Genomic DNA, 17,691 nt, shown 5'->3' with positions numbered 1-17,691 from the left:
GAGTTTTTTGGAGTACAGTGGTAAAAATCTTATATAAGAAGATTGTCAGAATTGTCCCTGATTACCTCAATTATTCTCATCCCTTCAGAATGTTCTGATTATTTTATACAAAATGAAAGAATGTGCTGATCTCCTTGTCTGCTTACTTAAACACTTCATTGGGCCAACGAACTCATAGAAATAGGTACATCATGCATTCATACTTAGTGTATCTTGTATAGGTCCTTCCATAAATTCTCCAAAGAGACTATACCCAATGAGCTGAATACCTTATTTGAGCTCTCTTAACATTTTTGTGACTGTGATACTCATACAATGAACTTTGGCTGTCATCAAAAGGTTAAAAGAGTTAAGGCAGAGAAATTTAATCCCCTGCCAGCGGAATTAGTCATTTCCTCTTCCATTTGTTTTCACTTTCCTACCTCCTTCTTAGCAACCACAGTATTTGGCTTTTCCTTATTGTAGAAACAGAAACAAATCCTTCTCTGAATAGTACCTCAAAGTAATGCCAGAGGTCCTTTGTTTTTCTTTACATCTCAACAATGGAATTGGAATGGGATTAGATAGCTTTATCCAGATTTAGTCAGCTAAACTTCCAAATATTGATTCTGGGTATATTCTCATAGAAACTTTTAGGTATGTGAACAAAAGGAGAGAAATACTATAAAATGGATTAGAATTAATTGTAATAAATAACAAAACAAGGTTCAGCTTTGTTGTATACTAATTAATCCCTCTGGAAAGATAATCAGGATGGATAAATAATATCAGAATCACTATCATGTTAACAGTGAAACAGATGAATATAAACTTGAATTACAATTGTAATGTAAAAATCACAATTGTGGAATAGCAACAAATACCAGAAATCATGAAGATGATAATACCTTTATGAACTGGAGAAAACGTACTTGAAATCATTTAAGATCTCACTATATCTTGAAACCAGAGAAAGAGCACAAGAATTCCAAATAAAAATAACTAAAATAAAACAAGCAGAACCAACTCTTTAAGAATGTTATTAGCTGACATGACAAAAAGAAAAATATTGCTTCCCCATTTTAAAGAGGAGAAATAAATAATGGACATTGGAATAATGGATAATTAATGAAAAATTAGAAAATGTTCCCTAAAATGCAATTTAATATAATGATTAGAAGATGGAATTATTTTTCTATTTCTGCATTAATTAATACACGTTTATCAAACAGCTACTATGTGCTAAGCACCAGGAATGCAAATATAAAAGAGAAAGTCTCTGCCCTCAAGGAGCTTACAATCTAATGGGAAGACGACACACAAAAGGAAGCTAAAAAGTGAAAGGTACCAGATGTGGGAGGGATGGTGGAAGTCCCAGAGTAATGCAGCCAGTTAAGAAATGAGGAGAGTTCTGAGCTGAGCTCCTTATTTCAATGGAAATTTTGAAGTTTATGGCTCCACCCTCCAATCAGAAGGACTGAGGGGTGGTGGTGAGGTTCCATCAAGGCCGATGGAATCTTGGATGATGAGATTTTCTGAGGAATGAGCTTCCTGGGGCATAATCGGAAAGTCAGAGTAGAAAGTATTGCAGCAAGTTAAGAAATTAGGAGGAAATTAAATGTAAGAAATCAGCATTCAGTGAACAAGAATAAAGATTTTGAGATATTTTACATAACTTAGAGGAATTTTTATCATTAATCATTTAAATGGAAAGCAGAAATAACATTGACACAAACTGTAATAATTTCATCTAAAAGTAACTGTAAATTAATTGAAAACCAAGAGCTCAGAAAGTACCATAGTGTGGAAATATCTGATTTACTTAACAAATGAAGACGGATGGCTGCAAAAGGTAACACCAGGTTGAAATATAAACTCATTTGTAAAATTTTATGGAGAAAGATGATGGATAATTATGAGCAGTATCATCTCATAATGTAGAAAGAGGCAGTAGAGGGTAAAACCAGTTTAAAAGCTTAGTAAGATATGTAACTAAGCAAAATCATCCCAAGGGCATTCAAGCATTGTGATGGAAGGAGGATTACAAACATAAGAAAAATGGAAAATATTTGCAAAAAAACACTTGAACAAACTTTTCTATGTCAAGGATAGTCAAACCACTATTCCTAGATCCTGACATCACAGTCCTGAGGTGCTTATAAATGGCCAGGTAGCACTAAAGAGTACAAAGATGGAAGAAACATCCAGATTGTACCAAGTATCAATATAAAGAAAGGTTCACATTAGAAACAGTACAATTGTGAGGATATTGAGTGAGCTATATGCAAGGTATCTAAAGGATGGAAAGATAGGAAGGACATGGGAAAAAAAATCTCACACTTCATTAATACCAAAAAAGGTGGCCAAGAGATCAATAACTCATCCATCTATACAAAGTCTTTGGAATAATCTATACATGAATCAAGGGCATCTTCCTGGAGAACAAGCAGTCTTTCCACAAAGCAGTAGTCAGCACTAGACTACATCTTTACTGTTTTACAATTAATCAACAGGTGTAGGGAATATAAGATTTCAGTGTGTGTGTTTTTGATTACAAAAAAAAAAGCATTTGATAGATAGAACAAAACAATTTAAAGTCTCTTTTACAAAAAAAAAGGGTCTCACATCTCTTCATCAAGATCATTCAAGATTCTGTGGAAGATTTAGCAGAAATAACTGTCTGAAATGATCCTTTAATAAATATCAGCCAACACTAAGGAAGATGTGTACCCATCACATAGATTTTCACTGTGGTGGATCTGCTCCAGGGAAGAGACAATAAAAGTCTTCCCAGTGCAGTGTCATTCAGTGAAGAGAGGCTCTGGAGTCAGAAAACCTTGTTTCAAATCTCACCCTTCCAGCTCACTGTGACCATGGTCAGATCATTATACCTCTCTAAGTCTTAGTTTCCTCATTTGTAAAATGAAGGCCTATACTCTGATGGCCTCAGAGGTCCCTTCTAGCTTTAGATCTATGACTTTTTTTATTATTCAGTGAATATTGTAGAGCTTCCTGGGAGAGAGGTATAATCATTGAAAGGAGTTTGGCCTGTCTATCCAATCAGGAAAGACCAAGAGGATGCAAAATTGCCCAGATTTTAACACTCCATTTGGTTAAAACTTCTCTGACAATATGTACGTCTAAAAGAATACAGATGACAAAGAACTGGAGGAGTTGAACAGGAAGAAGAACATAGGCTGGATTATTTTCAGGAAATTATAGGGATCTCTTACTGACTCCCATGAAATCAATGGACTGTCTTTCAATAGTAATATTTTACCAGTCTTGCTACATGGCAGTGGCTCAGTGAATATCCCTGGTGCTGAAGAACTAGAAGTGAGTATCACACAGAGGGCAATGGAGAGACACCTGGTGGATGAGAACAGGCTGCAATATATAACCAATGAGCCCCAAATAAAAAGTGTAAAGGACATCAAGGAATTGTATAATATAGGAATTGTATGTTAGAAAGAGAAATGGGCCTGCCCTGTGGCAAGAATGGGAGATAACAACAGTTGGACAGCCAGAGTGCTCTGCTTGTAATATCCTTGCAATGTAAGGAGAAAGCAAGGGAGGCCTTTAATATGTTGGGTGGATCCCCGCTGTTGAAGTTGGGAGAACATTGACAGCAAGAGTCACATGAAATTAGCAGGCTTGGATAGGTTGTGATGTTTGTAGTGGAAGGGAACCTCCTGACTCATTTGAGTATTTTAGACTATATGAATGAAGCAGGATTAATTTGTACTCCATTAATTCAACTGAAAGCCTTTTTACTTCTTAGAGGGGAAACATTTGACTCTTGTTTCTACCTGTAGGTATATCTAGTTATTAAACTTTCTGAACAAATTGGAGTACTGGTGGTTTAAATCAGTTCTTCCTCTATCGATCCTGGCAAAAATAGCGTGTTGGGTTCTGTGATGTTAATTGTCATCACTGAAGGCACTGGAGACCACATGAGTAGTTATAGTTAGGTTAGACTGGATTAACAGGTAATTTGTCAGTTTACCATCAGCATACTGATTTTATGACTACTATAAAAATTAGAATGGTTTGAAGATAGATACTGATTGGACTTTAAAGAGATAGGCTAGCTTTATAGCAACATATAAATAATCTATCAGTGCTTCATTGAATCTTTGTTTATGAGTTCATATAGAGTATTTTTTTTTCAGAGCCACTTGAAAGCTTCTGAACATGCCGCTGATGTACAAATGATCAATTTTGACTATCATCAAATGGTTAAAGGAGGAAAAGTAGAGAAATTACATAGTGTGCTTAAGCCTCAAGTCCAAAAATTCTTAGACTCTGGGATTTTTCATTTCAATGGAATTGAAGTTCAGAGGTGTGGATTATTTTATTTCTGTATTCTTTAAATTAGAATCGCATTATAATTTTTAACTGCTATTAAATTTTTCATTAGAATAAATGTTTACAATAAAAATTTCACTTGCGGTAGTTAATCATTTATATTTCATTTCTATGTTCATTCCCATTTTCATTAGAAATATAAAGTTATGCTTCCATTACTTTCAAAAAATGTTAAGTTAAGCTAAGGATGTCTTCCTTATCTAGATTACAAAACTGAAGTTTAATGATTTCAATGTTTTCTTTTTTGCTAAAATCATCATTTTCTAAGATATACTTAAGGAAGCTCTTTAATGAGAAAAGGTTAAACTATTTTTTCCTCATGATATAAAACAATTCTGATTTTATCTTTGATGAAAGAATATGGTGATATTCTCATTCAATCTAATAATATCCTGATTCTGAGCTTTTCTATTTGATAGAAAGTATTAAATACTAATCCTTTGGAAAGAGGCATATGCTACTTCCACTCCCCACTACCCCCCCCCCCCGCCGCCCCCCTCCATTGTATGACAGTTTAAATATTGCAGATGTGAGTTCCACTTATCCCATCGTAGGTTCTACAAAGTGAAAATTTATTCCCATGAATTACCTCATTTTTATTATTTCAATTACTTTAGTTGCTTGCATTGTTGTATAGTTTATAAAAATATGATTTAGTCTGCTCCTTGCTTAAAAAACTTGTAGTTTAGATAGTGTTGGTCAGATTTATGTAGCATAGTACTTCCCTGTTGCATAGGCCTCTCAATGTCAAGGGAAAAGACAAGATAAAATGGTCTGTTTGAGATTGGAATTAGGTCTATTTTAGTCTCCCTTCCCACCACATTCCACACACAATTTTTGCCATTAAGTATATCAAAATGAAAGTTAAGATAGAAATATTAAGGTAGTTGGGGTTTTTTAATTGGACTGTGACTTCCATTAGTTTAGAGAGAGCTTATGAGCAAAATTTTAATAATATACCCATTGTATCTGAGGAACTTTTGCCAGATGCCTGTGAAAATAAATTGTTGCCTTGGTGTCAGTTTTTAACTTAATCATTTTAGCTTTGGAAATAAAAAGGGAAAATGCTATGAGACATAAGTTCAGAATAAAATTTATTGATAGTCATGTTTCCAAACTGAGACTGTTGTAGATGAGTCTCAGTATTTTAACATGATATTCTGATTCTGTTTAAATTTTATTTTGTATCAGTGGCCTGAAAATTGTTCAGGCATAGCTAGAATTTTGAAAACTTCCTAACATGAAATATGACTACATATATATATATATATATATATATATATATATATATATATATATGAGCATTTTTGAGTATGTATTATTGAAATTGAACAAAATAGGAGGGCTATAAAAGAAAAACTTGCCGTGAAATGGCAGAAGATTATTTTTCCTCAGTGCAAATGCCAGATTTCTAATTTTTGGTATAGCTATCTAGCTACAACCCACTTTTTTGTCTTTTATTTTTAAATTTTTATTGATAACCTTAAATTTTGTATTGGTCATTTCCGAATGTATCCCTTCCTCCCTCACCCTAGAGCATTTACCTTTGGGATAATTTTTTTAAAGTTGGTTAAACTTGACCAACCAATAAATGAACTGTGTCTGACAAAGTATGTAACATATCATACACATAATCTCTCTCCACCCCTCCCCTACCCCCCCCCCACCTTCTTCCCACCAATAATGACCAAGATTGGTCATTACAGTTACACTGTTTTCAGTTTCTTTGTTCAAATTGTTGTCATTGTACAAATTCCTGTTCTTCTTAAGTTCATACAAATCTCCCCATTCTCTCAATTCCTTATATTTGAGGTTTCTTATGACACAATGATTTTTCCATTAAATTCATTTAGCAGAATTCTTGCTTAGCCATTCTCAAATGAATGCTTTTTTTAGCTATCCCAAAATTGATGCGACCCATTAACCTTTAAAGATGAGCATGTGTTGATAATGCTGTCGATTAGGTTACCTGGATTTTCATCTAACCTTTGCCTTGTTTATATTGATGAATTTTATCAATTTGCCTTATTTTGCTTAATTTGATACAGATCTCAGAATGGTACTATTCGAACAAACTGCTTGGATTGTCTAGATAGGACAAATAGTGTGCAAGCTTTCTTTGGCTTAGAGGTAAGAAAACCTTCAAACACTGGTATCCTGAGTTTGTAGTCACATAGCTTTCCATTGGTTTTAACGATGAATTATATTCCTGTTCAGATATTTAATATACAAGCTGTGGTGTAGTGGAATGAGTTTGAAAAAAAGTGCTAAGGTTGGCTGTGTTACTGAATTATGTGACCTCCAGTGAGTCACCACTTCTGTGTTTTGGCTTACTTATCTGTAAAATTAAGAGTTTATAACAGACGATCTTTAGAGTCTCTTTTAGCTCTAACATTCTGTGATCCATTTGTGAAGTATATCTTTAAAATAGCCTGCTAAAAATATATACATTCATCCCTCAACATGGGGTTGGGGGGAGGTGTTAAGGAGGCAAGACCCTCGCAAATATGAAAAACTGCAAATAACTGTAGGCCCCACCTACCCCAAACCTTTGTTTTCAATAATTCTGATTATATTTATTTAATATGTAAAACAAGTAAAACTACAGACTTCACCCATAAAATAATTGCAGTGTCTACGGAAGAGTCTAACACACTATGCAGAGTCTTCAGAGTTGCTGATGTAACTGCAGTGACTGCTTCACAAATTTCCTTTTCCTACCAAGATAGAACAATCACTTCAAAAGAAAAATCACATGACTTGAGTCTGGATGGTAGAGACGCAAAGTGGGGAGCCTGTAGTTCTTTAGTGCACTGAAACTTTTAACAAAATTTAACTGTTTATAATAAATTTATGTATGTATACTTATAGTAGTAAATGATAAAATAGATTAATGATATGTTGTATTTATGCATTTATGATTCAGTAAATTTTTTTTTTAGTTTTATTTACATACATGTGTCATTTGTGATTTTCTGAAGTACTCAATCTCCCAAAACAGCCACAGCTACTAAAGATTGAGAAAAAAAATGATGGCACTATCAAGTGGTTCAGCATCAAAAACTGACATTATTTTATCAGTAGAAATGATACTAAACAAGAGATATTAACATCTGCTTAGCTACTGCACTCTAAGCATCATGGGAGTTTTCAGTCTGACCTGCAGCTGAAACCTTTCCTTTCTGTTGTCTTCTCCTTTAGAATGTGAGCTCCTTGAGAGCAGAAACTGTCTTACTTTTCTATTTGTATCTCCAGGCACTTAGCACAGCGTTTTGTACATAGTAAATGCTTTAAAAATTGCTTCATTTATTCTTCCATTAGGATGTGAGCATCTTGGGTGCCTGGCATAATACTAAGTATTACTAAATACTTGTTGCTTGTTGCCTAACTGATAGTCACCCAGCTTTACAATCTCAAGACATCCTTGAGTCTCCCCCCTTATCGCCCACATCCAGACATTTGCCTAATCTCATTGAATCTACTCCCCATAACTTCTTTCATATTCATAGTTCAGGACACGTCCCTTTCCTTATCACCTCTGACCCATTCTATTACAAGAGCCTCATAATTAGGCTTCCAACTTTTCTTCCATCTTCACTCCTCAGCGTAGTTACCAAATAATCTCCTTATAGCACAAACATGTCTTTAGCACTCTCCTGCTCAAGAATCTCTCCATTGCTTCCCTCCTGCTTCTGGGATCACATACAGATTCTTTAGCTTGGCATCTAAAGCCCTTCACAGTCTGGCTGCTGCCTCGCCAAGGTTATTTTACTGTATTTCCCTTCCCATTCTATTGTAACCTCTAGCCAAACTGGCCTGTTGGCTCTTCCCCAATTCCACATTTCTCCTCTAACTTTCAGAATGCCAGGCTTCCTTCTAGGCTTAGCCCTTGTGCCATCTCCTGTGGGAAGCCTTTTCTGATTGCCCCCTAGTTTTAAGGGCTTTTCCCTTCCTCCAGTTATCCTGCATTTAATTATCCATTTACATTTTGTTGTTGGACTTAAGCTCCTTGAAGGTGGGGATTGGTTTGGGTTTGAGTTGCAGATCCTTCTTTGCTTATAATAGGTGTTTAGTAATTATTGAACAGAATTTTCGGATATACCTATTCATCTATGAATGACTAGAAGTGTAGGGCTTTCACTTTATGTCAGTCCACTTTCACAGTCTTTAAAAAGAAGTGTTAGGTCAGCTGCTGCCTTGTAGTAAATGGCTTTATTTTGCTTATTTGTCTTTGAACAGTTAACATTTGCATTACAATAGGATCTTGTTCAAGTTTGTTCCCACCTCATTCCTTTGGTCTTTGCAACTTAGCCTTTGAATTTTCATTTGGAGTGTTTCTTGTTCTTCCATAAATCTTACCTGGAGGATCTACTTGCTGGAGTCCTTCCTCTAGGTCTTTTAATATTTTGTAGATTTCAAATGGCTTTAAATTAGGGGTCCCCAAGCAAAAGTTTGGGGTTTCTTAGCAAATCTCCAAACTAGTTACTATTGCCATTCTCCCTTCTAGATTTCCAGCTAGTCAGTCAACAATCAGCAAGCATTTATTAAGCACCTACTGTGTGCCAGGCATTGTGTTATGCACAGAGGCCGTGACTCTTTCCTTCACTATCTTCACCATGCTCAGAGTCTTTGTGGCTACATTCACTCTTTCCTTTTCTCCATTCTCTACTCTCCAGGCCCTTCCAGAGCTTCTGACAAAAAAAGCTAGGAACCCTGCCCTCAACACGGTCTGAATGTTTTATCTTCAGTAAGCAACTTTCCTAAAATTAGCCATGATACCTAGATTTCAAAGTAGTCTGGGAGGATACCAAAGAATGCTGAATAAGTGGGATACAGTCAGTGAAAATATACATGGAGCCTCCAGTAGAGTGTGGGAAGAGGAGGGGTCAGGGACCTACCAGGGGTGTTCTGCTAGGTCTCCCTGTGGCAGGAATATCAAACTCACTGCTGGTAGCAAAAGTCCTGAGTAAGCTGGAACCAGATTAAAATGCAGTTGGGAAATATTTAACAAAATAAAAATACAGTACAACATAATGTTAATTTGTGATTTTGTAAGTCGATATGCACCTGCAGGGATCCCTTTCTATTTGAGTTTGACACCACTGCTCTGGAAGGAAGAGGAGAAGAAGGCACCTTGCCACTCAGTTCAGCCTGCCTGGTCTCCATCCTCCAGTGGGCATGGGAAAAGTTGAAGAGGGTACCTTAACATCAAGCTGTGAGCATTTCCTGCCTGATCTCCATCCTTTGGAGGAAAAGGGAGAAGAGAATATCTTACCATCCTGGGCTGTTACCTGCCTAGTCTCTAGCCTCTCTTGAAAGGGAACAGTGTTCCAGTCTCCTGCCACTATGGTGAGGAGAGAGCTCCATTGTGGCAATTTCATTTTAGCAGCATATGTCACCTGCCTGGGCTTCAGCCTCGTATGGGAAGAGGAGAAACACCTTCCCATCCTACCAGCCTCCCTCTACTGAGGGGAAGGGAGGGGAGGGGAGAGGAGAGAGCACCATTCCATCAGGTTTCCAGCCTGGTGTCCTGCTTTGGGTTGAGAGTATCTGAGCTCCAGTTTCTCATTCTTGCTCACTCACCTGAACTGCCCAAAGCTCTGAAAGGACCCTACTCTGAGGTCTATAGACTTAGATAATCTTCCTGAAATTTTCTTTTAATGATTAACAGCCTCCTTGCTCCTAAGACTTTCCCTTATCTGATCACAGTTTATTATTATTTCACCTCTCCTGCTACCTTCTAACTCCAGACCTTTTCTTCATTTACTCCTTGACCTCCAGTCCCTTGCCCCTTATTTGCTCTTCTTTAGACTAGACCCTACACCTCCCAGCATTCTGGGCCCTTCCTCTGGAGTTGGATACTCTCCCTCCTCATCTTTGCCTCTTAATTTCCCTTTTTTCCTTTGGTTCCCACTAAAATCTCTCCTTTCTACAGAAAGTCTTTTTCAATTCCTTTTACCATATTTCACCACATAATCATCACCACTGAATAACTGCCACACCCAGTTTTTCTAGTCCAAAGTGGTTTGAAGCCTTTCATCAAGTAGTCATCTCATGGTATAATTCTGTTTGTCATGCCTCTTAAAAGATAAACAGAGCAGCAGTGTATTCACCAGTGGCATATGGATACACATTTATCTCTCACACTTTGTGGGCCTAGAGGCTAGTATATTTCCAAAAGCCAACTTGTGTGGTTTGTTTAGAGCGCCACAGTACTAATAGTACTATCACTGAATCCAACGAAGAGCCATAGGTGCATGGGGAGCAGGTGGACAGGTGAGGCTGCCAGGAGTAAGTCACATGATATAGTAAGGGCATCTTCCTGTACTAGCTGAACTATACAGTTTGTCTGCCAGCAATACATTAACATGGGAAGCATTTCTTCCTGATTATGGGTAAATATATTCTGTGGGCTTCAAGCTGAGTAGCATGGAAATAGAGCTGTGGAAAGAAAGTTTTCAGTGAGTGAAAAGTTGTTGCAGGACCAGCAGAAATTAAGACAAGTAATCCTGGCACAAATTTTTTTTTAAACCACTTTTTTGCAGAAAAATCATGATAAAATCTGCGACAATTAGGCAGTGAAATACAGTAATTTTTGCATCTTCCCTCTCTTGATTGTTTCCTATTTATCATATATGTGTATCTATTTTTGTAGATAATGGTTTGCATATTGGCTCCACATTAGCTTGTGAGCTCCTTAAGGGGGAGGGACTGTCATTCACCTTTCTTTGTATCCCCCAGTTCTTAGCATCCTGCCTGGCACATAGTAGCTGCTGAATAAATGTTTATTGACTGACTGATGTGGAGTGTCTTATTCAAGAAACAGTGTCCAGTGTCATTGATTGCAGTTTTGTAGAGGGGAATAAGATGTTAGAAGATGAGAAAGGTAGGAAGGGGCCAGGTTATGAAAGGCTTTAAAAGCCAAACGAGATTTTATATTTGATCCTGAAAGCAATAGGGAGCCACTGGAGTTTACAGAAAAGGGGTACTGACTTGGTTAGACTTGAGGAAGATCACTTTGATAGTTGGGTAGAAGATGGACTAGAGTAGAAAGAGACTTCATATAGGGAAACCAATCTGCAGATTGTTGAAAAAGCTGAAGCAAGAGGTGATGAAGGCCTTCACCAGGGTTGTGACAGTGTCAGAGAAGAGAAAGGGGCACATACAAATGGTATTATGAATCAATGGAACTTAGCCACATATTGGATGAGGGAGGAGAGGTGAGAGGGAGTAAAGAGTTGAGAATGACACCTAAACTCAGCCTGGGTGACTGGGAGGATAGTGGCATCATTGGATAGTTATAGGAAAGTTAGGAAGAGAAGAGGGTTTGTGGGGAAAGATGTGAGCTCACTTTGGGACATGTTGAGTTTTAAGATATCTGTGGAACCTCCAGTTCAAGTTGTCCAATGGGCCATTGGAGGTATAAGACTGAAGACTGGGAGAGGGCTGGATAAATAGATCTAAAAATCATTGTCAAAAATACTATTCCAATAATAAGTCAGGAGGCTGTTTCTTTTTCACTTTAGAGGTAGTATTTGAAACCTTCAGATCATAATATAAAATCTTTTTTTCTATAAAATTTCTACTTTTCTGTTTCAGATACTAGCCAAACAACTGGAAGCTTTGGGCTTAGCTGAAAAGCCTCAGTTGGTGACTCGTTTCCAAGAAGTTTTTCGGTCAATGTGGTCTGTGAATGGTGACTCAATCAGCAAAATTTATGCAGGCACTGGAGCTTTGGAAGGCAAGGCTAAGGTAAAAAGAGAAAAAAAAGAATATTTAAGGGCATTACATGCAATAACTTTCCATTTTCAATGTTGTCAAACCCAATTTTAGCATAACAAGTATTTAGATACCTATTATGCACTAAGCACTGAATGTTAAAAACCAAACTTTCTCAGTGAAAAGACCAGAGCTGAATAGAAAATTTGACTTTCAAACACAAGAATCAAGAGAAGCATGAAATTCAAAGATTTTTTCATTCTACTAGGAATAACATCAGGTACAAATATAAATAAATACTATATTATATATACATATATATATATGGGTGTGTGTGTGTATGAAGTAAATACAAAATAATTTTGGGTGTATGTGATATGAGACATACTAATAACTAGAAGGGGGTGCCATCAGAAAGCTACACTGGAGCTGAGCTTTGAAGAGATCTAGTGATAATTCCAAGAAGTAGAGGAAAAGGAAAAAACATTCCAGGTATTGGAATTGGTATTGGTATTGGACCTTGTGGTAAGCCATTGTATTAGCAAGGCAATAATCACAATATAGACGATAATTGTAAATATGCCTGTGTAGTTCTGTATCACAAAATATAAGAGACTCTCCATATAGAAGGTAGAAGAAGTAAACCATTTATTCAGACACCAAAGAACCAGATCCCAAAACCAGTAAGTCCAACCCATCCAAGCAGTGAGAAAATTCCAGAACCAGTAAGTCCTGTTATATTTATAACAGCAAAGAACCTGAAACACAATACCACAGCCAAGCTATCCCATAACCTTCCTGCCCCCTTCTAGGGCCTTGCCACCAACAATCATTCACAGAACAGCCAGCACACGTCTGCTCTCTCCCTCAGCTCTAACCAGTGGGAGAATTTCCTGCTCCATCCTTTCCTGTTCCTCTCCTTCAGGAAGCTCCTCCTACCACATGTGACTTAGGCTTCCTGTGACATAAGCAGATCACATGCGCCTATTAATGGGTGAGAAAGATCTTCAAATTTAAATGACCATTACAGTCATGTAGATAAGAAATAGAATGTCTTGTAAGGGAAGCCAGTTTTGACTGTGATGTGGAGGGCATGATGGAGAGTCTCGTGTAATCAGTCTGAAGAGATGGGCTAAGAAGGCCTTTAAGTGCGTTTTATCCCTGAGGCAATAGGGAGCCACTTTTTCATCAGGAGATTGATATGGTGAGACTTGTAGTTTAGAAATATCATTCCTAAGAACAACTTCACATGAATGCAGGGGACTAGAAATAAGACCACTTAGGAAGTCTATTGTAATAGTGTAGGCAAGAAAGGATAGAGTACTAAAATAGGATGGTAGATGTCTAGTTAGAGAGAAGGGATTGGACTAGAGGGTGAGAATCAACAAGACTTCACAATTGATTGGCTGTGGAGAGGTTAGAGAACAGGAAGAGTTACAAATTATTCTGAAGTGAATCTGGGTAATTAGAAGGATGGTGGCTTCTACAGAAACAGAGAAGATCATCATCTGATCTAATGCCTCTACTACCATGTCTTTGTTCAGCCTAGCCAACATTATATCAGTATAGTGATGGATGTCAAAGGGGAATGAGGAAGAGAATAAGCATTAAGTGCCTACTGTGTGCCAGGCACTGTACTAAATACTTTACAATCATCATCTCATTTGATTGATTGTCATTACAATCCTGAGAGATAGGTGCTATTATTTTTATCCCCATTTTACAGATGAAGAAACTGAGACTGAGAGAAGTTAAGTGACTTGCCCAGGGTCAGATAACTATAAGTGTCTGAGGCTGGATTTGAACTCAGATCTTCCTGACTCCAGGCCCGGAGTTCTATCCACTATCATGTAGCTGCCTCATATTGAATTTCGAGCATATTTAGCACCTAGCTACCCCAACGCTAGCCCTCGGAGTGGGGATTCTTTCAGGCTTTTGCCCATTAAACTAATAATATGAAGAAAAATTCAGTCGTTTCTGAGAAAGGATGGTGAAGGTGACCTGGACTGCTTCCTAGCTGACAGTGTTTCCTCGCCTTCTGCCCACCATGGCAGGGGGCACAGGGAAAAGGGATGCCTTCTTTCATCATCCCCAGAACACCGCTTTTCTGGTGCCTCAATGGCTGTCCCATTCCCTCCTTCAAATGTCACCAATGGGTCTGTTCAGGTCTTTGGAGGAGACTGGTAGGAAAGGTCTGTAGCTAAAGCCTGACACCAAAAGTCAGAATCTCTGCTTCTGACACACATTAGTCATATGGAATGGAGAGGTTATGGTGGAGGGACATAGATCCAGGTCACCAAACCCTATTATTTTAGACTTTCACCCCCTCCCTTGCTGACCTCCATTGGGGAACAGGTTATAGAGAAATTCTTCATCCTCATGGCATGCTGAACTCCCCACCTTAGCCACCTAGGAGAGACAGGAATGACTTTCATTCTGGGCCTCTGACTGATTTAACTGGCTAAAAGTAAATCAACCAAGTGTTCACATCTCATCTGTCTCTAGTTGCCTAATATACTGAAATAATTTTCATTTTCGTCAGCTGTCAATCTACCCTCTTGCATTAGCAAGAGTCTGAGGCTATTGGCTTTTGCAGTACCTTTACTCTCCTTATCATGCTCCTAAACCATCCATCTAGCAAATCCTGTAGCATAAGCTCCTTTTCCCATTGAGAGGAGTTACCATGTGCAGCCAGTAGTGTAACATCCTTAGGGTGCCAGACCCCTCCCCGTTAATATCTGTTATCTGGCTTTGGAGCCTCAAAAATCAACCATTAAGATCCAGTACAGCTGACTAGCACCAAGGAGTTGTATCCACCTCTGCTCACTCTGAGTCAGTTATTCAGGAGAAGGTACTACAAAAAATGCAGTTTAAAATCTACTTACAAGATTAAAAAGGATGCACCATCATGGATTCATGAGGTTCCCCTTCACCACCTTGGCAATGCTGGATAAGAAAGACAAGGAAGTTGGAATTCTAACAGTCCTCAAGAGCATCACCTCATCATAAGCTAGAGTTTTTTATGCCTCAGCTAACAGGGAAGCCACACCAGTGATTGAAACCTTTGTCCATCAGGAAAAAAAAATCCCAAAGATAGCAACCTGTCTCTTTAACGGGAAACCAGCACAGTTTAGGTAACACAATTGGAACTTTTATCACATCTCTATTCACACAACCACCACATTAATTCAGGCCCTCCTTGTTAGTCTCCCTGTCAGTCTCCCTATCTCCTATCTCTTATCTCTCCCTTCTTCAGTTGTATCTTTGCCCAAGTAGTCTTCCTAAAGACACGAGTTTGACTCCCCGCTCAAAAACCTTCAATGTCTCCTTATTTCCTCTGTGTAAAAGTGCAAACATCTTGACCTGGTAATTAAGACCTCCATAGTCTGGCATGCGCACGCTTCCTAGCCTTATCTTCCATGTGATATATATGCAAACCCAACTGGACTCCTAGCTGTTACTTGAACTCATCATGTAACCAATCTTGCCTCTACTTTTGGGCTAGCCATCCCCCATGATTAGAAGTACTCTTACTCATTGTGTCTCAGAATCCTTATTTTCCTTCAGTTGTGACCTCCATAAAGCCTTTCCTGTTTCATCTGGTTCTTAGTGGTATTTCCTTTTGTAGATATTTGTAGAAAACTTTTGAGATTTCCCTTTTCCCTTTCACTCTTTGCTTTCTTATATAATTATTATTGCTATAACAAATTATACTGTACATTTGAGATCAACAGTGCTTAGAATTTCATTTCTATTAGGTAGATTATAAACTCCTTTAGGATAGGGCTTTAGGAATATCATTCCTAGGAACAATTTCACATGTATACAGGGGATTAGAAATAAGAAAATCACTTAGAAGTCTATTGTAATAGTATAGGCAAGAAGGGATAGAGTACAAAATAGGATGGTAGATGTCTAGTTGGAGAGAAGGGATTGGATGAGAGGGTGAGAATCAACAAGACTTCACAATTGATTGGCTATGGTTATGCCTCAGTTTTGTATTCCCAGAGCCTTGCACATAGTTGGTAATTGATAAATGTTAGTTGAGTTGAATTGTCCCAAAATCTGTCTTCCAAAATAGATTTTAAAGTGTTTTCTCTACTACTTTTTTTTCTAACCATCTCTTCTAATTTTAAATACTGTTTGCCTGAAATACTATGCTGTCACTCACAGATGTTTATCTTTCTCCTATTTCCTTTTGGACGGCAGCATGATTGTCGTAGAAATATTCATGGTAATATTTATGTGTAAATGAAACTCATCTTACCTTTCCTAAAATCTAATCTCAGCTGCTCTTTCTTTTGCTTTCTCTGGGTTCCTTTCGACTAACTGCCTGACAATGGTGAGTGTCTTTTTGGATCATGTTGTGTATAGTATAGAAATTCTATTTTTAAAAACCAAATTGAGTATTTGTCCAGTTATTTCAACCTTCATTCAGTGATGTGATTTTTAAAAATGCTTTTGACCCTTTAACCTGAAAAGCAAGCATCTTAATATTTTAGAAATGTTCTCTTTAAAAAAGCTAAAATTGGACATTGAAATTTTCTGAAGATTTTAAAATTCAGGGACCAGACACCAAAATGTCCTTAGGACAAAACTAAATCAAAGAGCATACTTGATCACACACACACACTTTTATGTGACTGATGACTGTTCACTAAAGATTATGTTAAAAAGTTATCTTCAGTGTGTAGCTTAGTATATGGTTTTAAATAGCAAAGTGATATAGGGAGAATGCTGTACCCAAATTGGCAAATCTGAGTTTTACTTCTGGTTACACCACTGCACCAATTAGCTGTGTGGCTTTGTGCAAGTGACTGAACATTAGTTAGGCCCAAGTTTCCCAATGATGAGGCAGTGAGACTAGGTCATTCCTGAGGTCTCTTCTAGCTCAAAAATTCTTTGGTGGGTAGTAATCTGTACATTCCCTACCCCCATTCCTCCTCCAACCTCTCCTAAGGAATTGTTTCAATTTAGGGAACTTAGCAAGTGATCTCTAAACTATTGTCTTAGCTGAGTGGTCACACAGCTAATGTGTGTCAGAGATAGGACTTGAATCCAGGGCTTCTGATTCCAAGGATTTGATCCTGTTTCTCTTTCACTGTTTACCTGTGGAACAAAATAACAATATTTAAGATAAAGATTACATAAAATACTTCTGCAAGCAACTTGTAAATTTCTTTTTAGAGTTAAGTAGTATAGAATGTTTACATTAAGAATTCCTTCTCTGAGCTATAGCTTTTTAATTTCTTTGTTTTTTAGCCCAAAGATGATGTTTTTGGAAGAGTGCGTAGATACTTTACATCCTTGAATTTCAGGACCAAGGAAACTTTTTCCTTTAAGCTTCTTATTTTTTTAAAGCAGCTACACTTTTTAGCCGCATTATCATGTGGAAATTTGGTACTGCACAGAATCCATTATTATGTGCAGTGTTTGCATTGTTAATGTTTACCTTCAAATTTTTATTACCTTCAAATTCATCTTAATAAAAAGATGACAAAGGTTGAAACGTTGTGATTAGAAAATAAGTGGTAGGCTTATTTTCAAAACAAAAAATTTACCTTGTAATTAGTATCCTCATGTAACCAAACTTAAGTTTTCGACTGGCCTTTTTAGTTAATGATT

At 37.5% G+C, this 17,691-nt stretch overlaps 1 protein-coding gene across 7 annotated transcripts in view; it reads left to right on the top strand.

Moving 5' to 3' along the window:
- SYNJ1 (synaptojanin 1) overlaps positions 1-17,691 on the top strand; it is a 120,852-nt gene that overhangs the window by 51,156 nt on the left and 52,005 nt on the right. For all 7 annotated transcript variants that reach the window (XM_036743171.1, XM_036743172.1, XM_036743173.1 and 4 more), the window contains exons 9-11: positions 4,152-4,321; positions 6,396-6,477; positions 11,947-12,099. In XM_036743171.1, coding sequence (XP_036599066.1) covers positions 4,152-4,321; positions 6,396-6,477; positions 11,947-12,099 — 405 coding nt within the window. The remainder of the gene's footprint in view (positions 1-4,151; positions 4,322-6,395; positions 6,478-11,946; positions 12,100-17,691) is intronic.

Source organism: Trichosurus vulpecula, chromosome 2 (assembly GCF_011100635.1).
Source record: "Trichosurus vulpecula isolate mTriVul1 chromosome 2, mTriVul1.pri, whole genome shotgun sequence".
In the NCBI taxonomy this organism is placed as follows: domain Eukaryota; kingdom Metazoa; phylum Chordata; class Mammalia; order Diprotodontia; family Phalangeridae; genus Trichosurus; species Trichosurus vulpecula.
This window is presented reverse-complemented; position numbering and strand designations above follow the sequence as displayed.